At 39.5% G+C, this 15,253-nt stretch overlaps 1 protein-coding gene across 1 annotated transcript in view; it reads right to left on the bottom strand.

Annotated features, from left to right (window-relative positions):
- Window positions 1–10,420: 10,420 nt before the first annotated feature.
- The window catches only part of srp68 (signal recognition particle 68), a 10,046-nt gene continuing 5,213 nt past the window's right edge, over window positions 10,421–15,253 (bottom strand). Inside the window, exons 10-16 of the mRNA XM_024289638.1 lie at window positions 15,085–15,149; window positions 14,785–14,938; window positions 13,923–14,017; window positions 13,642–13,771; window positions 13,496–13,571; window positions 13,363–13,415; window positions 10,421–11,007 (exon numbers count right to left, since the gene is read on the bottom strand). Of these exons, the coding sequence (XP_024145406.1) occupies window positions 10,780–11,007; window positions 13,363–13,415; window positions 13,496–13,571; window positions 13,642–13,771; window positions 13,923–14,017; window positions 14,785–14,938; window positions 15,085–15,149 (801 nt within the window). The 3' untranslated portion in view covers window positions 10,421–10,779. The remainder of the gene's footprint in view (window positions 11,008–13,362; window positions 13,416–13,495; window positions 13,572–13,641; window positions 13,772–13,922; window positions 14,018–14,784; window positions 14,939–15,084; window positions 15,150–15,253) is intronic.

Genomic DNA, 15,253 nt, shown 5'->3' with positions numbered 1-15,253 from the left:
ACAGATGAGAGCTGAAGGCCTCTCATGTTGGCCAGATCTTACTGTTTCATTGGCGGTTTTGCCGCTTTAAGATCGTCTTTACTCCTGTCCTTGGCCGTGGACCTTGCCTCTGGCTGATCTCGCACCCCCAGCTGTCCCCCAGTCCATCTGGATGAAGTCCATCTGTGACACTATTCAAATGTGTAGTTGTAGAGTTAGACAAGCTGATTCTTTTTTAACAGTTCTGGTAGGATCTCTCCTTCATGTGGACATCTCTAGGTTTCTTATTATTTTTTTTCCCCAGAATTTGTGTTCTTTTAAGGCCGAGAAGGAGGGTCTAAAGGCAGGGTTACCCTGTTTATTTTAGCAATCAGCTATTGTTTATATTTTATGAATGATTTTAAGTTATTGGACAATTGTCAGTGTAAAGCCCATTGAGACAACCGAGTTTTAATATTGGGCTATATAAATAAATTCAATAGAATGGACACAGGAGGAGTATAGCTGCATAAATCCCTTTTGTATTTGAGGCTAAACTTTATTATTTTTATTTTAGTGTGCATTCCTTCATGGAGCGGATTGAAGACCGACGAACACTTTCTAATCTAACAGCTTTCACTTTCATGATGTTACATTCTCCTTTCACTGAGCTGACAACACAATAAATAAATCATTTATTTCAGCTTCAGTGAAACACAGCAGTGATGCATTTGCTTCAGTCGTCTCTGGAAAATGTATAAAATGAAAAGAAATCAAACAAAACATTTACTCACATGATATAACATGTGATTAGAGTCAATTTGATAGGTTATTATTCTGACAGTTTTGACAAATTTAAAGAATTATTTCTTTTAAAATGCAAAAAACCCCGAATTATTTGGTGTTTCAGATGAACAGTCCTGATCCAGAAATCCTGTGGTTTCCAAGGTGATCTTCATGCAACTGTATCTGCATGTCCAGAAATTCCAAACTGAGAGGAAACAACAAAAGCAGAAACATAATGAGGGCGTGTTGGCTCATTCCACGCCGCTCTGACTAACCGAACTATGCAGACCGCGGCGGGCCGGTTCCTCACTGATGTTTGAGGCTGTGGACTTCTGACCTGAGCTGAACCAGCATGACGAAAAATAAACTTTAAAGCAGAAAGGCTTTTATCAAGAGTCTGATGCTTCAGCATCCAGAAAGACGGAAACATCACTCAGATCCATCGTTTCGGGGATCCCCTGCAGAAGGGATCCGCCTCCACTTCAGGTAAATATGGTGTCGTATGAAATAAAATTCTTGGACAGGTTGAGGCCAAACAATCTTTTGCTATTATTCCCACTTAAAGAAGGAAACTTTAACACACCCTGCAGAGGAATCCTGCGCTCCCATTCACACACCCTGACAGGTGCAACACACACCTCCAGCCCAAAAACCAGCCAGAAAAATGTCGTCGAGACGGGGGGGGGGCAAGAGACAACATTTAACGTCAATTAGTTTAATTAAAAAATAATTAAATATACATTTAGGTTTTTTCTTACAGATGTTTCCAACTAAAACATTTTTTTGATAGACGTGAATCAATCTTAGCATAGATGAAAGAAAATACAGATTGAGGAGTGAAGATTGGAATGAGTGACTCTGTAGCACAGGTCACACAAATGTCCACAGATATTTAGATCATTTTTTAAACAGCTGGTTTAAAAAAACTCACCAAGAAAGTTTCTATTCCTGTTGGAGATGAATGGAGGGGCGTGGCAGAGCCATGAATGAAGAACCTTGTTTGTGTCTGCTGCTTTCTGCACATGGAACTGAACAAAAAGACAGACGTGGATGTGTTAAGGCGGCGTGAGCGTCCACTTCAGTGAGGAAACTGAATCTGGACAGAAATGTTACTTTGATTGTTACCACAATCCAGTGATTAAACTTTAAGTCGCTCCATCATGACTCATTGAAATGCTTTTGTTTTGTCCCTTCTGTGGATGTTGTGGTTGCTATGGTAACACAGGAAGCATCTAAACAGTCAGATTTGAATAGAGATTTGATGCAGATACAGGTTGACTTTTACCAAGCGGAAAAGTGAGAAAACTCACCTTTAAAGAACATTTTTCATCAAAAAATTAAAGGAAAACTACAGGAAAGTGTTTATGAAATATGAAAGAAATGGGAAAAAGTTATTTCAAAATACATTAACTTGAACATTGTTTCTTCCTTCATTTATGACACAGTTGTGGGATATATTTAAAAAATAAGCAAATATCTGAGTGGCTAGCAATAAAATGAAGCATTTGTTGCATTCATTAGGAAAAAGTGAATAATATTTTTGCAGTGTGTTCTGCTGTTCCTAACTGTGCCCCTCCCACATCCCACTTACTACAGCTGAGGAAGATTCACATGTTATTCTACATCTGAGTCTTAAATATCACAAATTTAAAATTGATTTGTCTTGGTTATCTAGATTATTATATATGTTAATTTTGATACAAACAACTTTTAATTCGATTTTTTTAAAAGGCTTCGTCTGTTCTCTTTATCTTTATGAATGCTTTACAATAGCCCCGAGGCTGAAACCTAAAACAGCTGTTCCATGTCAAAATCGTACAATATTATTATTGAAATTTCCTTTATATATTTAAATGAAAACAAAGGACTTTGCTGATTAAATTCGTAGTCATCTGGGTGTTGATCCGGACGGGTGTTGCAGGTTTTTGGGTTATATGAGTCTGTGGAGGGTTACAGAGATTAGCCGCATCCTAAAGCAAGCACAGATGGGTCGAGCATTTTCTATCAAAATAAAACTTATTTTGGTGTTTTTTAACATGTTCTTGTAGCATTTTTCAGATGATGGAGGACATATATACAGAAAATTAAGCATAAAATTGCATTTTTGAGTGTTTCTTTATTCATTTGTTGAGAATCCGGAACAGATGAAAAAAATGCTTTTGTAAAAAAATCGTAGAAAATGGAAGGAAAATGTGGGCGGGCCACAAGCTCCCTGCTCCACTTCATTCTGATGCATCAATGTGCAGACAAATAGATCCATGAACGTCTTTGTTTTCTTCGTCTGAGCTGAAATCTGGATCCAAACTGTACATTGATCGCTTTTTTGTTAGATTGGGGTCGGGAGGGGCTGTAAGCTAGCAGGAGAGAGTGTAAACTACGGGAAGGGAAGGGGGTGCGGTCTGTTCCATACCAAGCGTCCCTCCCACAACTCAGAGGTGAATTTCTAATAAACTTGCGTTGCTCTGCAGAAACTATGTCCTTCAAAATGACACAATTTGTTTGATTTGTGGCTAAAAACAGCATAATTGTAAATAAAAGGCCTTTGGGAACGCTTTGAAAATTGATCAAAGATTTCTGCTGATTTATTTTGGACATACAGGCAGCAAACCAGTATAGAGTTTAGGATTGTTGGTCCTGAAGTGTCTTGGTGTGGTTGAAGGAATGCTTAAAAATGGGAAGCTAAACTTTTCAAATCACAAAAAGAATGGATGATTCAGCGATTAAAAGGGTTTCCAACGAGCGAACTGTCTACGTTTCTGCCTGGAGCCACTAAAGCTGGGCAGGAATGCGACGAACGGGATGACAGCTATGCAGCCCGGCAGCCGCTCCAACATTCCTGCACATAGATCAGCAGCTCAGAGACAAACTGACCTTTCAGGCTGCAGATCTGTGAGGATGACAGGAATCTTCATCACCTTATCGGCTTCCCGTCGACATGTTCATTCAGAAGGATTGTAAACTGTAGTATTTAAGACAATTAACATTAAAGAGTAAAAGCAGAACCTTTGTTTGATCCTCTGTGGTTCAGACAATCTGCAGATGCAAACGTTTGATTAAAGATGAGAAACAGGTTGTTCAAACCTCGGTGAGAACTGCTGCTCTCTTGGGCCCAGAAGGGTGAAGCTGCTTTTCAGAGCCGTGCCAACACCCTGTCTTCACCTGACATGACCAGCTGGACCTGTTGGGCGTCCTCTGGAGGCAGGGCTGGACAGATGATCTGATCAGAGACATTTGGGCCCGACCCCAGAGGCAAACACTCAGGGGAGAGCGGAGTGTGTCACATAAGATGACTCATGCACACGCCTAGATCATTTCTAATGGTAAACACGGCAGGACAAACATTATGAAAACTGCTGGCATCTTTTTAAAAAACCATCTGAGGCGACCTTCAGTTCGACGTCTCTGAAACTCAAACATGGATGAGATTGTGGGTGTAGTCCTGCATCTGTGGCGCTTAAATGCAGAGAATGCGGTCCTGTGTTGAGAGATGCAGCATGCCAGATACCTGAGTGGCTGTGGGTGTGACAGGTGTGTCTGTGGGACACGCTGAACCACCGAGAACCAGACTGGTGGAAAAAGCTTTTCTAGTCTCCACCGACTTCAGGTCAGCCTGAGAGCAGCCGATCTCCATTGATCTCTAGAGTCTCATCATCACCACAAGTGTAGCAAACAAACATCCACAAGTTCATTCCTGCTTTAAGCAGCTTTGCACAAAAGAAGTAAAATAAACAAATACTGAGTTTGAGAAGAAAGTAGTAAAATTATGAGGGAAAGTCCACATTTACAGTTATGACAAAACAGTCAAAACTTTACAAGAAAAAAGTTGTGGATTTATGAGAATAAAGTCATAAAATTATGGGAAAAAATTCTAAAATTTATGAGAATAAAGTTTTTCTAAATGTTTTATAACTTTTGTATTTCACAAACTTCACATTTGCCTATATTTCACAACTTTTTTCCTCATAACTTTATGACTTTTTTCATTCACAATTTTTACTTTTTTCTGATAGTTTTATAGCTTTCTTTTTGTAAAAGTTAGACCTTTTCAGATTTTTTTGGTATTATTTTATGACTTTATTCATATTATGCTCAGTTTTTTTTTATTAATACTTAAACAGAGCGTGTTTAACAAACAACGTTGAGAAAAAAAGCTGCAATTAAAATGAACTGATATTTGCTGGAAAAAAAAATCTACCATGACATTTTTCAAATACATTGTCTTTGGTAACCTTGTGACCCATTGGAGATAAATCAAGCCTCTCAATAACGGCACGCCTGCGCCACCTGCTGATATACTGTGGGGTTTTTTACATTTTTAAATAAAGTTACCCAAACATTCAGGGACATTTCTAATCATTTTGATCATTCTCCTGCAAACAGTTCAAACCAGCTGTTTCACTTCAAACAGAAAAAAACAACTTGTAGTAAAGCTTTTTAGTAAAGTTGGAATTCATGGATCTAAATCAGGGTCATAAATGTTTGAAAACCAAATAAAACAACTTCAAAAATTCAAGCTGAAATATTGTTCAGCTGTTAAGCTAAAAATATATATATCTTAAACTTTCTGCACTTCTACTATAAACTTAACTATTTTCAGCTTCATTTTCAGCTTCAATTTTCTGTTTTTAAGTTTAAAAACAAAAAATTTCAGTTTAAAAACTTGTTTTAAGCATCAGATCTTTTTTTGTTTGTTTTAAGTTTCGAATCAGAGAATTTCAGGTTTAAAACTTTGGAGCCCGTTCCTCCGCGTGGGGGTGGGGCTAACACGAAGGACCAATCAAAATCAAAGAACACACAAAGTGTATGTGAGGACTTAGTGGACCATTTCAAGAGTCAATGCTATTGGATCTAACCTTCAACCGATTCATAGGACTCATGTTAGCAGGTCAGAGGCACTGTCCTTACCTGAGGAAACACTGGAGAGTTTTGTCCTGGCTGATGAGAAGATGCTTGGTCGTTATTGAAATTATAGAGAAATTCTTTGTACCCAACTACATTTATTTTTAGATAAATAAATAAATAAAAGGCACGTAACGAACAATGAGATAATCGCCAAGATCTCCTGGAGAGAAGAATGCACGATCACAATGAACAAGTACAGATGAATAATGTTAGAGTAGAAATAGATTTATTTATTAGTCATTGTCACATCTACAACGCAATATTAAAGTGCTCACTGCTCAGTGCTTCATTCATACCTTTCCTAAAAGAATAAAGTTATAATTAAGAGTTTCACGAGACTTCAACAGAAACCGGCCTGGTGCTATCAATGTTAGCATGGATGCTAACGGAACTGTGATGGATGCAAACACGACCGTGGAGAATCAAGTTGGAGTATTTCTTGCGTCTAAAAGGATTTCCTTTGGACCTAAACACTGTTGAGGTCGGTCATCCGCTTCCTCGGAGAAAGAATACGGATGAACCAGCGATCCAGATCAGGTCTGTGAATCGAAAGCACAAGATAGCTCTGATGAAACAACGCAAACACCTGAAGGGTTCGACTGTTTATCTAAATGATCACCTCTCGAAATATCATGCTGATCTACTGAAGCACGGAAGACTGTTACGAAAGAGGAAACAGATCCATTCCACTTGGGTCCAGAACTCCAGAATCTTTGTCAAACCACTCGGACCACCGGACCAGACGAAGCCTCTGGAAATAAAATCCATGAAAGACTTTGAGAACTGTGGATTACGCATGTTTGAACCTTTAACTGAAGCAAAATGTGAAATGTGAATAAAAGAAACCGCTGAATGTGAACTTGGACCCAATTCGTAGTTGAGCTGCAGACGACTTGAGCACAATTCCCTTGATATGATTCTCAGTCTCTAGTCATAACAATGAAGAACGATTACGTGGTCTTAAACTTGTTCCTAAACTGTGGTGTATCTGCACATAATCTTGATTTTTTTCCCATTTCTACTTAATATTACTTTTTGTATTATAATATTTATTTGATAAATACAATCTGCACAATTTGTCATTTTTAATAAGAATAATTTGACATTTTTTGCATTGACTAATGAAGATGATTTTCTTCCTGATAATGATTATCATCTGGGAAAGTCATTTGCATTGGTCGGTGCTGGAGCTCTGGGGTTTGCTCGGATCATCATCGTCGGGAGGATCTTCTGTATTGATCGGTGCCGGGGTCTGGAATATATTCATATGATTATAGATAATCATTTGTTAAGATCTGAATTTCTGATGCTGGTTGGTGTGGGGGATTTCTTCTGATGATGGTCTGAATATGCTTGGGCTTCTGGTATTGATTGATGTGGATGATCGGCTGAGCATATTTAGATTTTTGGTACTGATAAATATAAAGGATCTGTCTGCGAATGTTTGAAATTTGATTACATCACTGACCTTAATGATCCTGAATAACTCAAATCTATGATTGTAGGGTATTTTTTTGTTGGAATCTTTCTGTCTTGGGAGACAATGGAATTTTTGCACCTTGGTTTAGTCTGTTTTAGAGTTGGGGTATAAATATTTGATATTAAGTCCTGAACCAGATGTTGATAATTCGTGTGTGGATAATGGAATGGTCGAACCGGGGTGGGATTATATAAGTTCGCTTCCTTCCACTCCCTTTCAAGCGATCGAGTTGTGATTTATTATGTGATATGTTATTATTATATTATTATGTTAAATGTATTATTACCTGATTGCTTTAAATAAACCCTTTTATTCATTCATTCATTTTAGGTCAGCATATAGCTTAAACACTTTGAGTTTAAAGCAGAAAGTAGATTTCTGCTATATCCCATTATGTTTCAGGGGCTTTGAAGAGGATGAAGAGTGGAAAGGCTCTTGGTCCTGATGATATACCTGTGGAGGTATGGAAGTGTCTAGGAGAGATGGCAGTGGAGTTTTTGACCGGGTTGTTCAACAGGATCTTAGGTGGTGAGAAGATGCCTGAGGAATGGAGGAGAAGTGTGATGGTGCCCATTTTTAAGAATAAGGGAGATGTGCAGAGTTGTGGTAACTACAGAGGAATAAAGCTGATGAGCCATACAATGAAGGTGTGGGAAAGAGTAGTGGAAGCCAGACTAAGAGCAGAAGTGAACATTTGTGAGCAGCAGTATGGTTTCATGCCAAGAAAGAGCACTACAGATGCAACATTTGCCTTGAGGATGTTGATAGAGAAGTACAGAGAAGGTCAGAGGGAGCTCCACTGTTAGTGGAGCAGCTAACTCAAAAAATCTTTCATTTTATGATACAAGCATGAAATTTGGCTGAAGTGTTTATAAGACACCAAATTTTAAGAAAAAAGTGCTAGCCACTTTAAATTCCAAAATGGCGGCCATTTTCCAAGATGGCCACCAAAGGTTGTTGGTGTAATGAGTTACATTGAAAAAATATGAGTACTTCATCAGGTAAAATGAGGTTTTTATTGCTAAACATTACAGGGATATTAACTGGCATTTTTTTAGGCAGGCAGAAAGAGCTCATCCTCACTGCTACCCTGGCATTAGCAGTCCATTTTCGGGGCAAAAAACCATTGAAAACATCATCAAGTAAACTATTTTTATGATATTCTGCCAACTTTACTGCCATGGCGGCCATCTTGAAAGAAATGGCGGCCATACTGGATTTTGTGTGGCTAGCACTTTTTTCCTGTAACTAGACCCAGAGACTATAACTGTACCAAATGCCATGCTTGTATCATCAACTGAACGATTCTGGCTAAAATGACACTAAGCTGCTCCACTATGTGTCTTTGTAGATCTGGAGAAAGCTTATGACAGAGTGCCCAGAGAGGAACTATGGTATTGTATGAGGAAGTCTGGAGTGACAGAGAAGTATGTCCGAGCAGTGCAGGACATGTATGAGGGCTGTAAGACAGTGGTGAGGTGTGCTGTAGGGGTGACAGAGGAGTTCAAGGTGGAGGTGGGATTACATCAGGGATCAGCTCTGAGCCCCTTCCTGTTTGCAATGGTGATGGACAGACTGACGGATGAGGTTAGACAGGAATCACCATGGACTATGATGTTTGCAGATGATATTGTGATTTGTAGTGAGAGCAGGGAACAGGTGGAGGTGGAGTTAGAGAGGTGGAGGTTTGCCCTGGAAAGGAGAGGAATGAAGGTTAGCCGCAGTAAGACAGAGTACATGTGTGTGAATGAGAGGAACCAGAGTGGAAGAGTGAGGTTACAGGGAGAAGAGATAAAGAAGGTGGAGGAGTTTAAGTATTTAGGGTCAACAGTACAGAGTAATGGAGAGTGTGGAAAAGAAGTGAAGAGGAGAGTGCAAGCAGGTTGGAATGGGTGGAGAAAAGTGTCAGGTGTGATGTGTGACAGAAGAGTTTCAGCACAAATGAAAGGAAAGGTGTACAAGACTGTGGTGAGACCAGCCATGTTGTTTGGACTAGAAACAGTGGGACTGAAGAAAAGACAGGAAGCAGAGCTGGAGGTAGCAGAGATGAAGATGCTGAGGTTCTCTTTGGGAGTGACCAGGATGGATAGGATCAGGAATGAATACATCAGAGGGACAGCACATGTTAGAGGTTTTGGAGATAAAGTCAGAGAGGCCAGACTGAGATGGTTTGGACATGTTCAGAGGAGAGACAGTGAATATATTGGTAGAAGGATGCTGAGTCTAGAGCTGCAGGAAAGAGGTCTAGAGGAAGACCAAAGAGGAGGTTTATGGATGCAGTGAATGAAGACATGAAGGTGGCTGGTGTTAGAGTGGAGGATGCTGAAGACAGGCTTAGATGGAGGAAACTGATTCGCTGTGGCGACCCCTGAAGGGAAAAGCCGAAAGGAAAAGAAGAAGACTCCAGAACACCAGAGAAGAAGAGACGCCGGGTACTGCAGAGACCCGACAGCAGCGCGGTTAAGTTAGTTTCATATTCGAAATTCGTCACACATTCAGCGATGAACGGCGATATTTCTCAAACGCCTTTGCTAAAATAAAAACACCAAAAATGTTTTACTGACAGATGATAAAACAATCAATGTTTCACATCACTCGTTTCCATTATTCACGATCCACGTAACGAGCAGACCACCGCAAACGGCGCTGCAATGTGAGCGGAGCCGGAGTGCTTTGCCCGAGCTGCTGCTGAAAGTAATGTGAAATGCTAAATATATACTGATTGTAGCAATTCCTATTGCTACAATCAGCACACAAAAGAACAAACATTGTGTTAAGGCCGTCAATGTGACGCCATCCATGGAAAACTATTGACTTTCAGCTACAACAACATGAAGTAAATTGAATGACCATCTTTTGTGTGATGTCATGTTAAAGCCAGACATCAGTGATTGGTCTGAGTTATAGCCTGCAATCAGGATTGTTGGGAAGCCACGCCCCTTCCCCGGAAATAGGGGGTTTTAGACGTGGTGGAACCACCTGCTTTCAATGAGGCATCTGATGGGTCAGTCCAACTTAAATATTGGGTTTTTTAGCACTTCCTGTTTAGGAATGCCAGGGTCAGGAGTTAGTCCAGTTCTTGTATACAGTCAGTGTAGACGACACATGACTAACGTGTTGTTCCCACGTCCCAGTGAATCCTGGCGCCTTTTCTCAATGAGAATACACTAAAAATAATAAATCTAGTTTATTTCAATAACACTTATTTCCTCCATGGTCACAAACAGAAATGATGCAGCTTTAGCTTTCTCCCCGTCAGCAGGTGTTGTGGTTGCTATGGTAACAGGAAGCATCTAAGCAGACAGAATTTGAAGTTTAATGCAGACAAATGTCGACATTTACAGAGCAGAAAAATTGAGAAAACTCAATTTTAAAGAAAACTTCATCAGAAAAACTTACTACAGGAAAGCATTTATGAAAGAAGCAAAACAAAAACGTCAATTTTTTAGGGTAATTATTCAGGGGTTAGATGAAACTAAAGACCGTTTTAACCCGTTTGCTCTGCCGGTATTAAAGAAAGGAGGATCATCTGGGTTGTTTTCTTCCTTAAATTCATCCAAGAAAAACAAGCAGACGACTGGACATGATTTCTCTGAACCCGGTCCGGCGTTTGGTGACGAGATCTGAATCTTGGTCTGGCGGTTTTCTTCAGCTTAGCTACCGAAGCCGAAGATGCCCTTGATGTAGCCGGTCAGGCCGCCCTTGCCCTTCTGCTCCACCTTGTCGTCCAGCGGCGGGAAAGTCACGTGGTTGAGAGCCAGGTCAAAGAACAGAGGCTTGCAGGGGATTGGCTGGAAGTCCGGCGGGAAGGGGACCAGGTTGGGATGCTTTCCGACCAGAGCCGAGTCGATGCGGAAAGTTTCCAGATGCTCACAGAGCGGCTGTGTGGAGGAGCGGCGAGAAGGAGAGGGAAGGAAAAGGAGAGTTTAGACTGTGAAAAGACTGATGTATAAACCGGAATTTCCAGAGAATAAGTCTCAAGAGCGAAGAATGTCTAAGAAAAAAAACATATATAAGTCGCACTTTTAGGAGAAAAGTCTGACGTTTCAGAACAAATCCACCAAGTCTGACGTTTCAGAACAAATCCACCAAGCCCTACATAAGTAAAAAAATAAAATAAATACAACAACACTAATCTTTTGATCTGTATGAGAAAAATATTAAAGTTTAAGAGGAAAACCATCAGATTCTCTTCCCTGTGTGGACGACACTCCTGCCACTGTCAGTAGCAAATACTTATACTCAGATGCAGCCCTCTAGTGGTTGTTAGAGGAAACAACCGCTAAAGAACAAATTATGTTTATTGGGAAAATAAAAAAATATGAGCCTATTTCTGCCAATTAAAAATAATAATTTGCTGAGTATCAGTGGTACCCTGGCTAAACAATTAAAAAAACAGACTTATACTCTGGAAAATACAATAATTTGAATTCATCAACATTTTTACGTTAAACTATAGATAAAAAGATTAATCATACGCCCACCACCTGTGTTATATGTACTTAAACATTTATTTCTATACATCCTCATCTTCCTCTATATCTGGTTGTAGCTGTTGTCCGATATATTTAACAAGTTTTAAGACTACATAAAAAAATTGTAAATATAAAAAGTCGTAAATTTACATTTTTTTCTCATAAATTTATGAATTTTTTCAACTTTAAAGTAGAAACAAGCACACAGTCCATCAAGTAACACTATATGCAGCAGAACAGACCGACTAAACTCATTTTGGTGTAAAAGTCTTGGATTTGAACAAATGAGCTGAATGTTAATTGATAATGTTGCAAATACTTGCAAGCTCCTTTGTTTGATTTATGGTTTAATTTTGCTTTTTTCACTGATGTCTTCCAGGATCTCCACTGAAATCATTGATTTCACCAGCAGCTGTTGAAAGACCAGATCTCCTCAAATCTACGTGGTGCTTCCGTCTGAAGAGGTCCAGTTTTCAGAATGTTCAATGTTCTTATGAGAACATAACAGAGTATTTCATTCATTTTTGTTGTTTTGTGTTGAAACAGGACATTTCATTTGGAGGAGGATCATTTCCAACTTTTAATTCCCCTTTGCCTTTCCTTCTGTGCATGACAGATACAAGACGTAAGGTCTCAAACAGACTTCTGGATATGAGAATGATAAGGGTCGAATAGAGGGGAGGTCCTCCAAACTTATGTCTCTAAACTCTATTTTACATAAGAAACTCAGCATTACTGACACTGAAAGCTGCTACACTGATAATGATTTGAGTTTGAGTCTGCAAGAGATTCAGAATGCTTTATTTTTAAATAAAACTTCTTTCATCTTCAAGCATGGCAACAATAAACAGAACTCTGGTCTTTTTCTTGTTAATTCATGACTTTACTTTCTCATAAATGAATGTGTTTTAAAGCTGTAAATTTACAACTTTAAAACACTTCAACTTACCAAAAAATAATTTAAAAGTCCCGACTATTTTTCTTGTAAATGTATGTGTCTTAAAGTCATAAATTTACAACTTTTAAACACTTAAATTTACCCCAAAAATAATGTAACAGTAACAACTATTTTTCTTTTAAGTATACGTGTTTTAAAGCCGTACATTTATAACTTTAAATATCTTAAATTTACATTTACAACTTTATTCTCAGAATCAAACTATTTTTTTCTCTTAAATATACGTGTTTTAAAGCTGTACATTTACAACTTTAAAACAACATTTACAATAAAAAAGGCATAAATTTAGGCAATGACTTTTAAAGTCATAAGTATACAGCTTAATTCTCAAAACTATTTTTCTCGCAAATTAACGTGTTTTAAAGTTGTAACAAAAAATAATAATTGTTTGTAAAATGACCTGCATTCAAATAATATTTAAAATGGAACAGATTTAGTTTTAATTTTGGCAGCGTGTGCTGCTGTTAGCGTTGGAGCCCCTCCCACATCCCTGACAGTACAGTTTAAGGAACTCGTATGTTAACATCTGATTCTGAACGTCCAGCATTGATAACAGGGATTTAAAAAATCATCTTTTTGTCCTGTTTGTCTAGGATATTAATCTGGTTAGTTTTGATTAAAGTCGTTTTTACATAAAAATATTTAGTTTTTTTTATGTTTTAGACATGCTTCCCACCAAACATCTTTCTTCCTCCGTTTTTACAAAAGGTGGACTATTAAAGGAAATCCTCCAAACTAAACGTATTTCTTCAGATAAAGCTGGCAGACGGAGCTGCTGCTTCCTCCTGACGGTTTCCTCTTACCGTGTTGTCTTTCAGCTGATGAGGAGCGGTAACCTCTGCCGTCTCGTCTTTGTCTGAAACACATTTCATCACCACTTCAGACAAACCCGCGGATGTCAAATAAAATGCTTTTCCTTCATGGAGGAGCTCTCACCCAGAATGGCGGCAGCTTGAAGTGAATATTTCTCGGCGTTGACCTCAGCGATGAGCTCCTGGACATCAGGCAGGTCCTGCAGACGGTTCAGGCAGGATGAGCGCCAGCAGCACGGAGCTGCTCAACGTTCATGAGTTCAAACTAACCTTGAGGCTGCTGCTAAGACTCTTGGCTTTGGACTGGACCTCCTTGGCGTACTTCAGCACCCTCTCATACAGAACCAGCGCCTCACTCCACTTCTTCACCAGCACATAAGACTGAGCTATAAAGAAACACCTGCAGGAGAGCAACAGAAAACCACATTTAATCCTGATTCATTTGATTCCAAATACAGAAATAATTATTTCTCAGTTCATTGTGGTAAAAACACAGTTCTGTTAAGGGTGCACCAATATTAACAGCAGTGTATCCAGTTAGGAAAGGCGACCTGTAAGCTTTGTAGACCAGCGTCTTGAGGGACACCTCCTTCTGGAAGACGTGGTCATCCTCCAAACCCGGCAGAGTGGACAGTTCAGCCAGACTCTGAAGCAGAAGAGGAGGAGGGGCATGTGAGGAGAAAACGTCTGTTATTTCTGTAAAATCATTCTTATTTCAAAGCGTTCCCAGCAGTCTTTTAAAATACCCCTGGGCATTTTTTTATTAAAAAAAAAACACGTTCCCACTGAATATCACCTCATTAGCCATCACCGTTCTGTCTGTGATGGAAGAAACGCCGCTCTCCAATAGACAGCTGTCTCTAATGAATGCTGAGGATACTATTGGAAAACATGAAATTCTGTTTTTAGCAAAAAAAAAAAACTTGTTTCCTTGCATAGTTTCTGCAGAGCAGCAGGATTTATTAGAAATTTCCCTCTAAGTCACGGACAGGACTTGATGTAAGGCTACCCCGCCCCCTTCCCCTTGCTGTTGCAGAGAGCTCTCTGTTTACTCGTTCTCCTCTTCACTTAAACCCAACATAACATAAGCAATACAACACAAATGATGATCAATATTGTAGCTATCCAGCTGTACAGTTCTGATCCAGATTCCAGCTCAGACGAGGAAAACAAAGACGTTCATGGATCTATTTGTCTGGATGTGGATGCATCAGAATGGAGGGAGATTATGGCCCCGCCCACTTTAGTTTCTAGCTTTTTCCAACAGCAAGTTTTCTTCCGATTCAGATTCACAAAGATATGAATACAAATTTAAGCTTAATTTTCTTTATAAATGTCCTCCAGATGTCACACGAACATTTTAAAAACACAAATTTTATGAATCTTTAAACTGAAAAAAGCCCTGAAGTGTACCTGCAGGATGATGTCGTAGAGGCGGATCAGGTCCTGAGGTCGGGGGCCCCTCTTGCTCTCGTCGGCCCCGGTCTCCTTCAGCTGGACCTGCAGGGTGTGAGCCATGCTCTCGTTCCTCTTCACCAGCGTACACAGCTTGATGTAGGTCAGGTAGCTGCCGCAGAAAAGAAGGTTTTCACTTCAGCTTCTGAGACTTTGCTGCTTCTGTTCATCTTCATGCAGCAGAATGTTGGTTTATGAAACTAAAAACTCAAAAATCAAACCTCCCCTGGAATCGAGACTGAAAGAAATGATTTTTACCTGTGCAGGAACTGAAGGTTGGAAACTTTCCCTCCATCGTTGTCTGAGCTCCTTTCTCGCAGTTTCTGCAACATTGACCAGAAATGATGGACTAATCCCTGAACGTTTTTGAAATGTGACAAAGAAGATTTACAGCAGCTTCTCACCACTTCAGTCTTCAGCTCCTCTC

Source organism: Oryzias melastigma, linkage group LG1 (assembly GCF_002922805.2).
Source record: "Oryzias melastigma strain HK-1 linkage group LG1, ASM292280v2, whole genome shotgun sequence".
Taxonomy (NCBI): Eukaryota; Metazoa; Chordata; class Actinopteri; order Beloniformes; family Adrianichthyidae; genus Oryzias; species Oryzias melastigma.
Note: the sequence above shows the minus strand (reverse complement) of the source record. Positions and strands in the feature narration are given on the sequence as shown.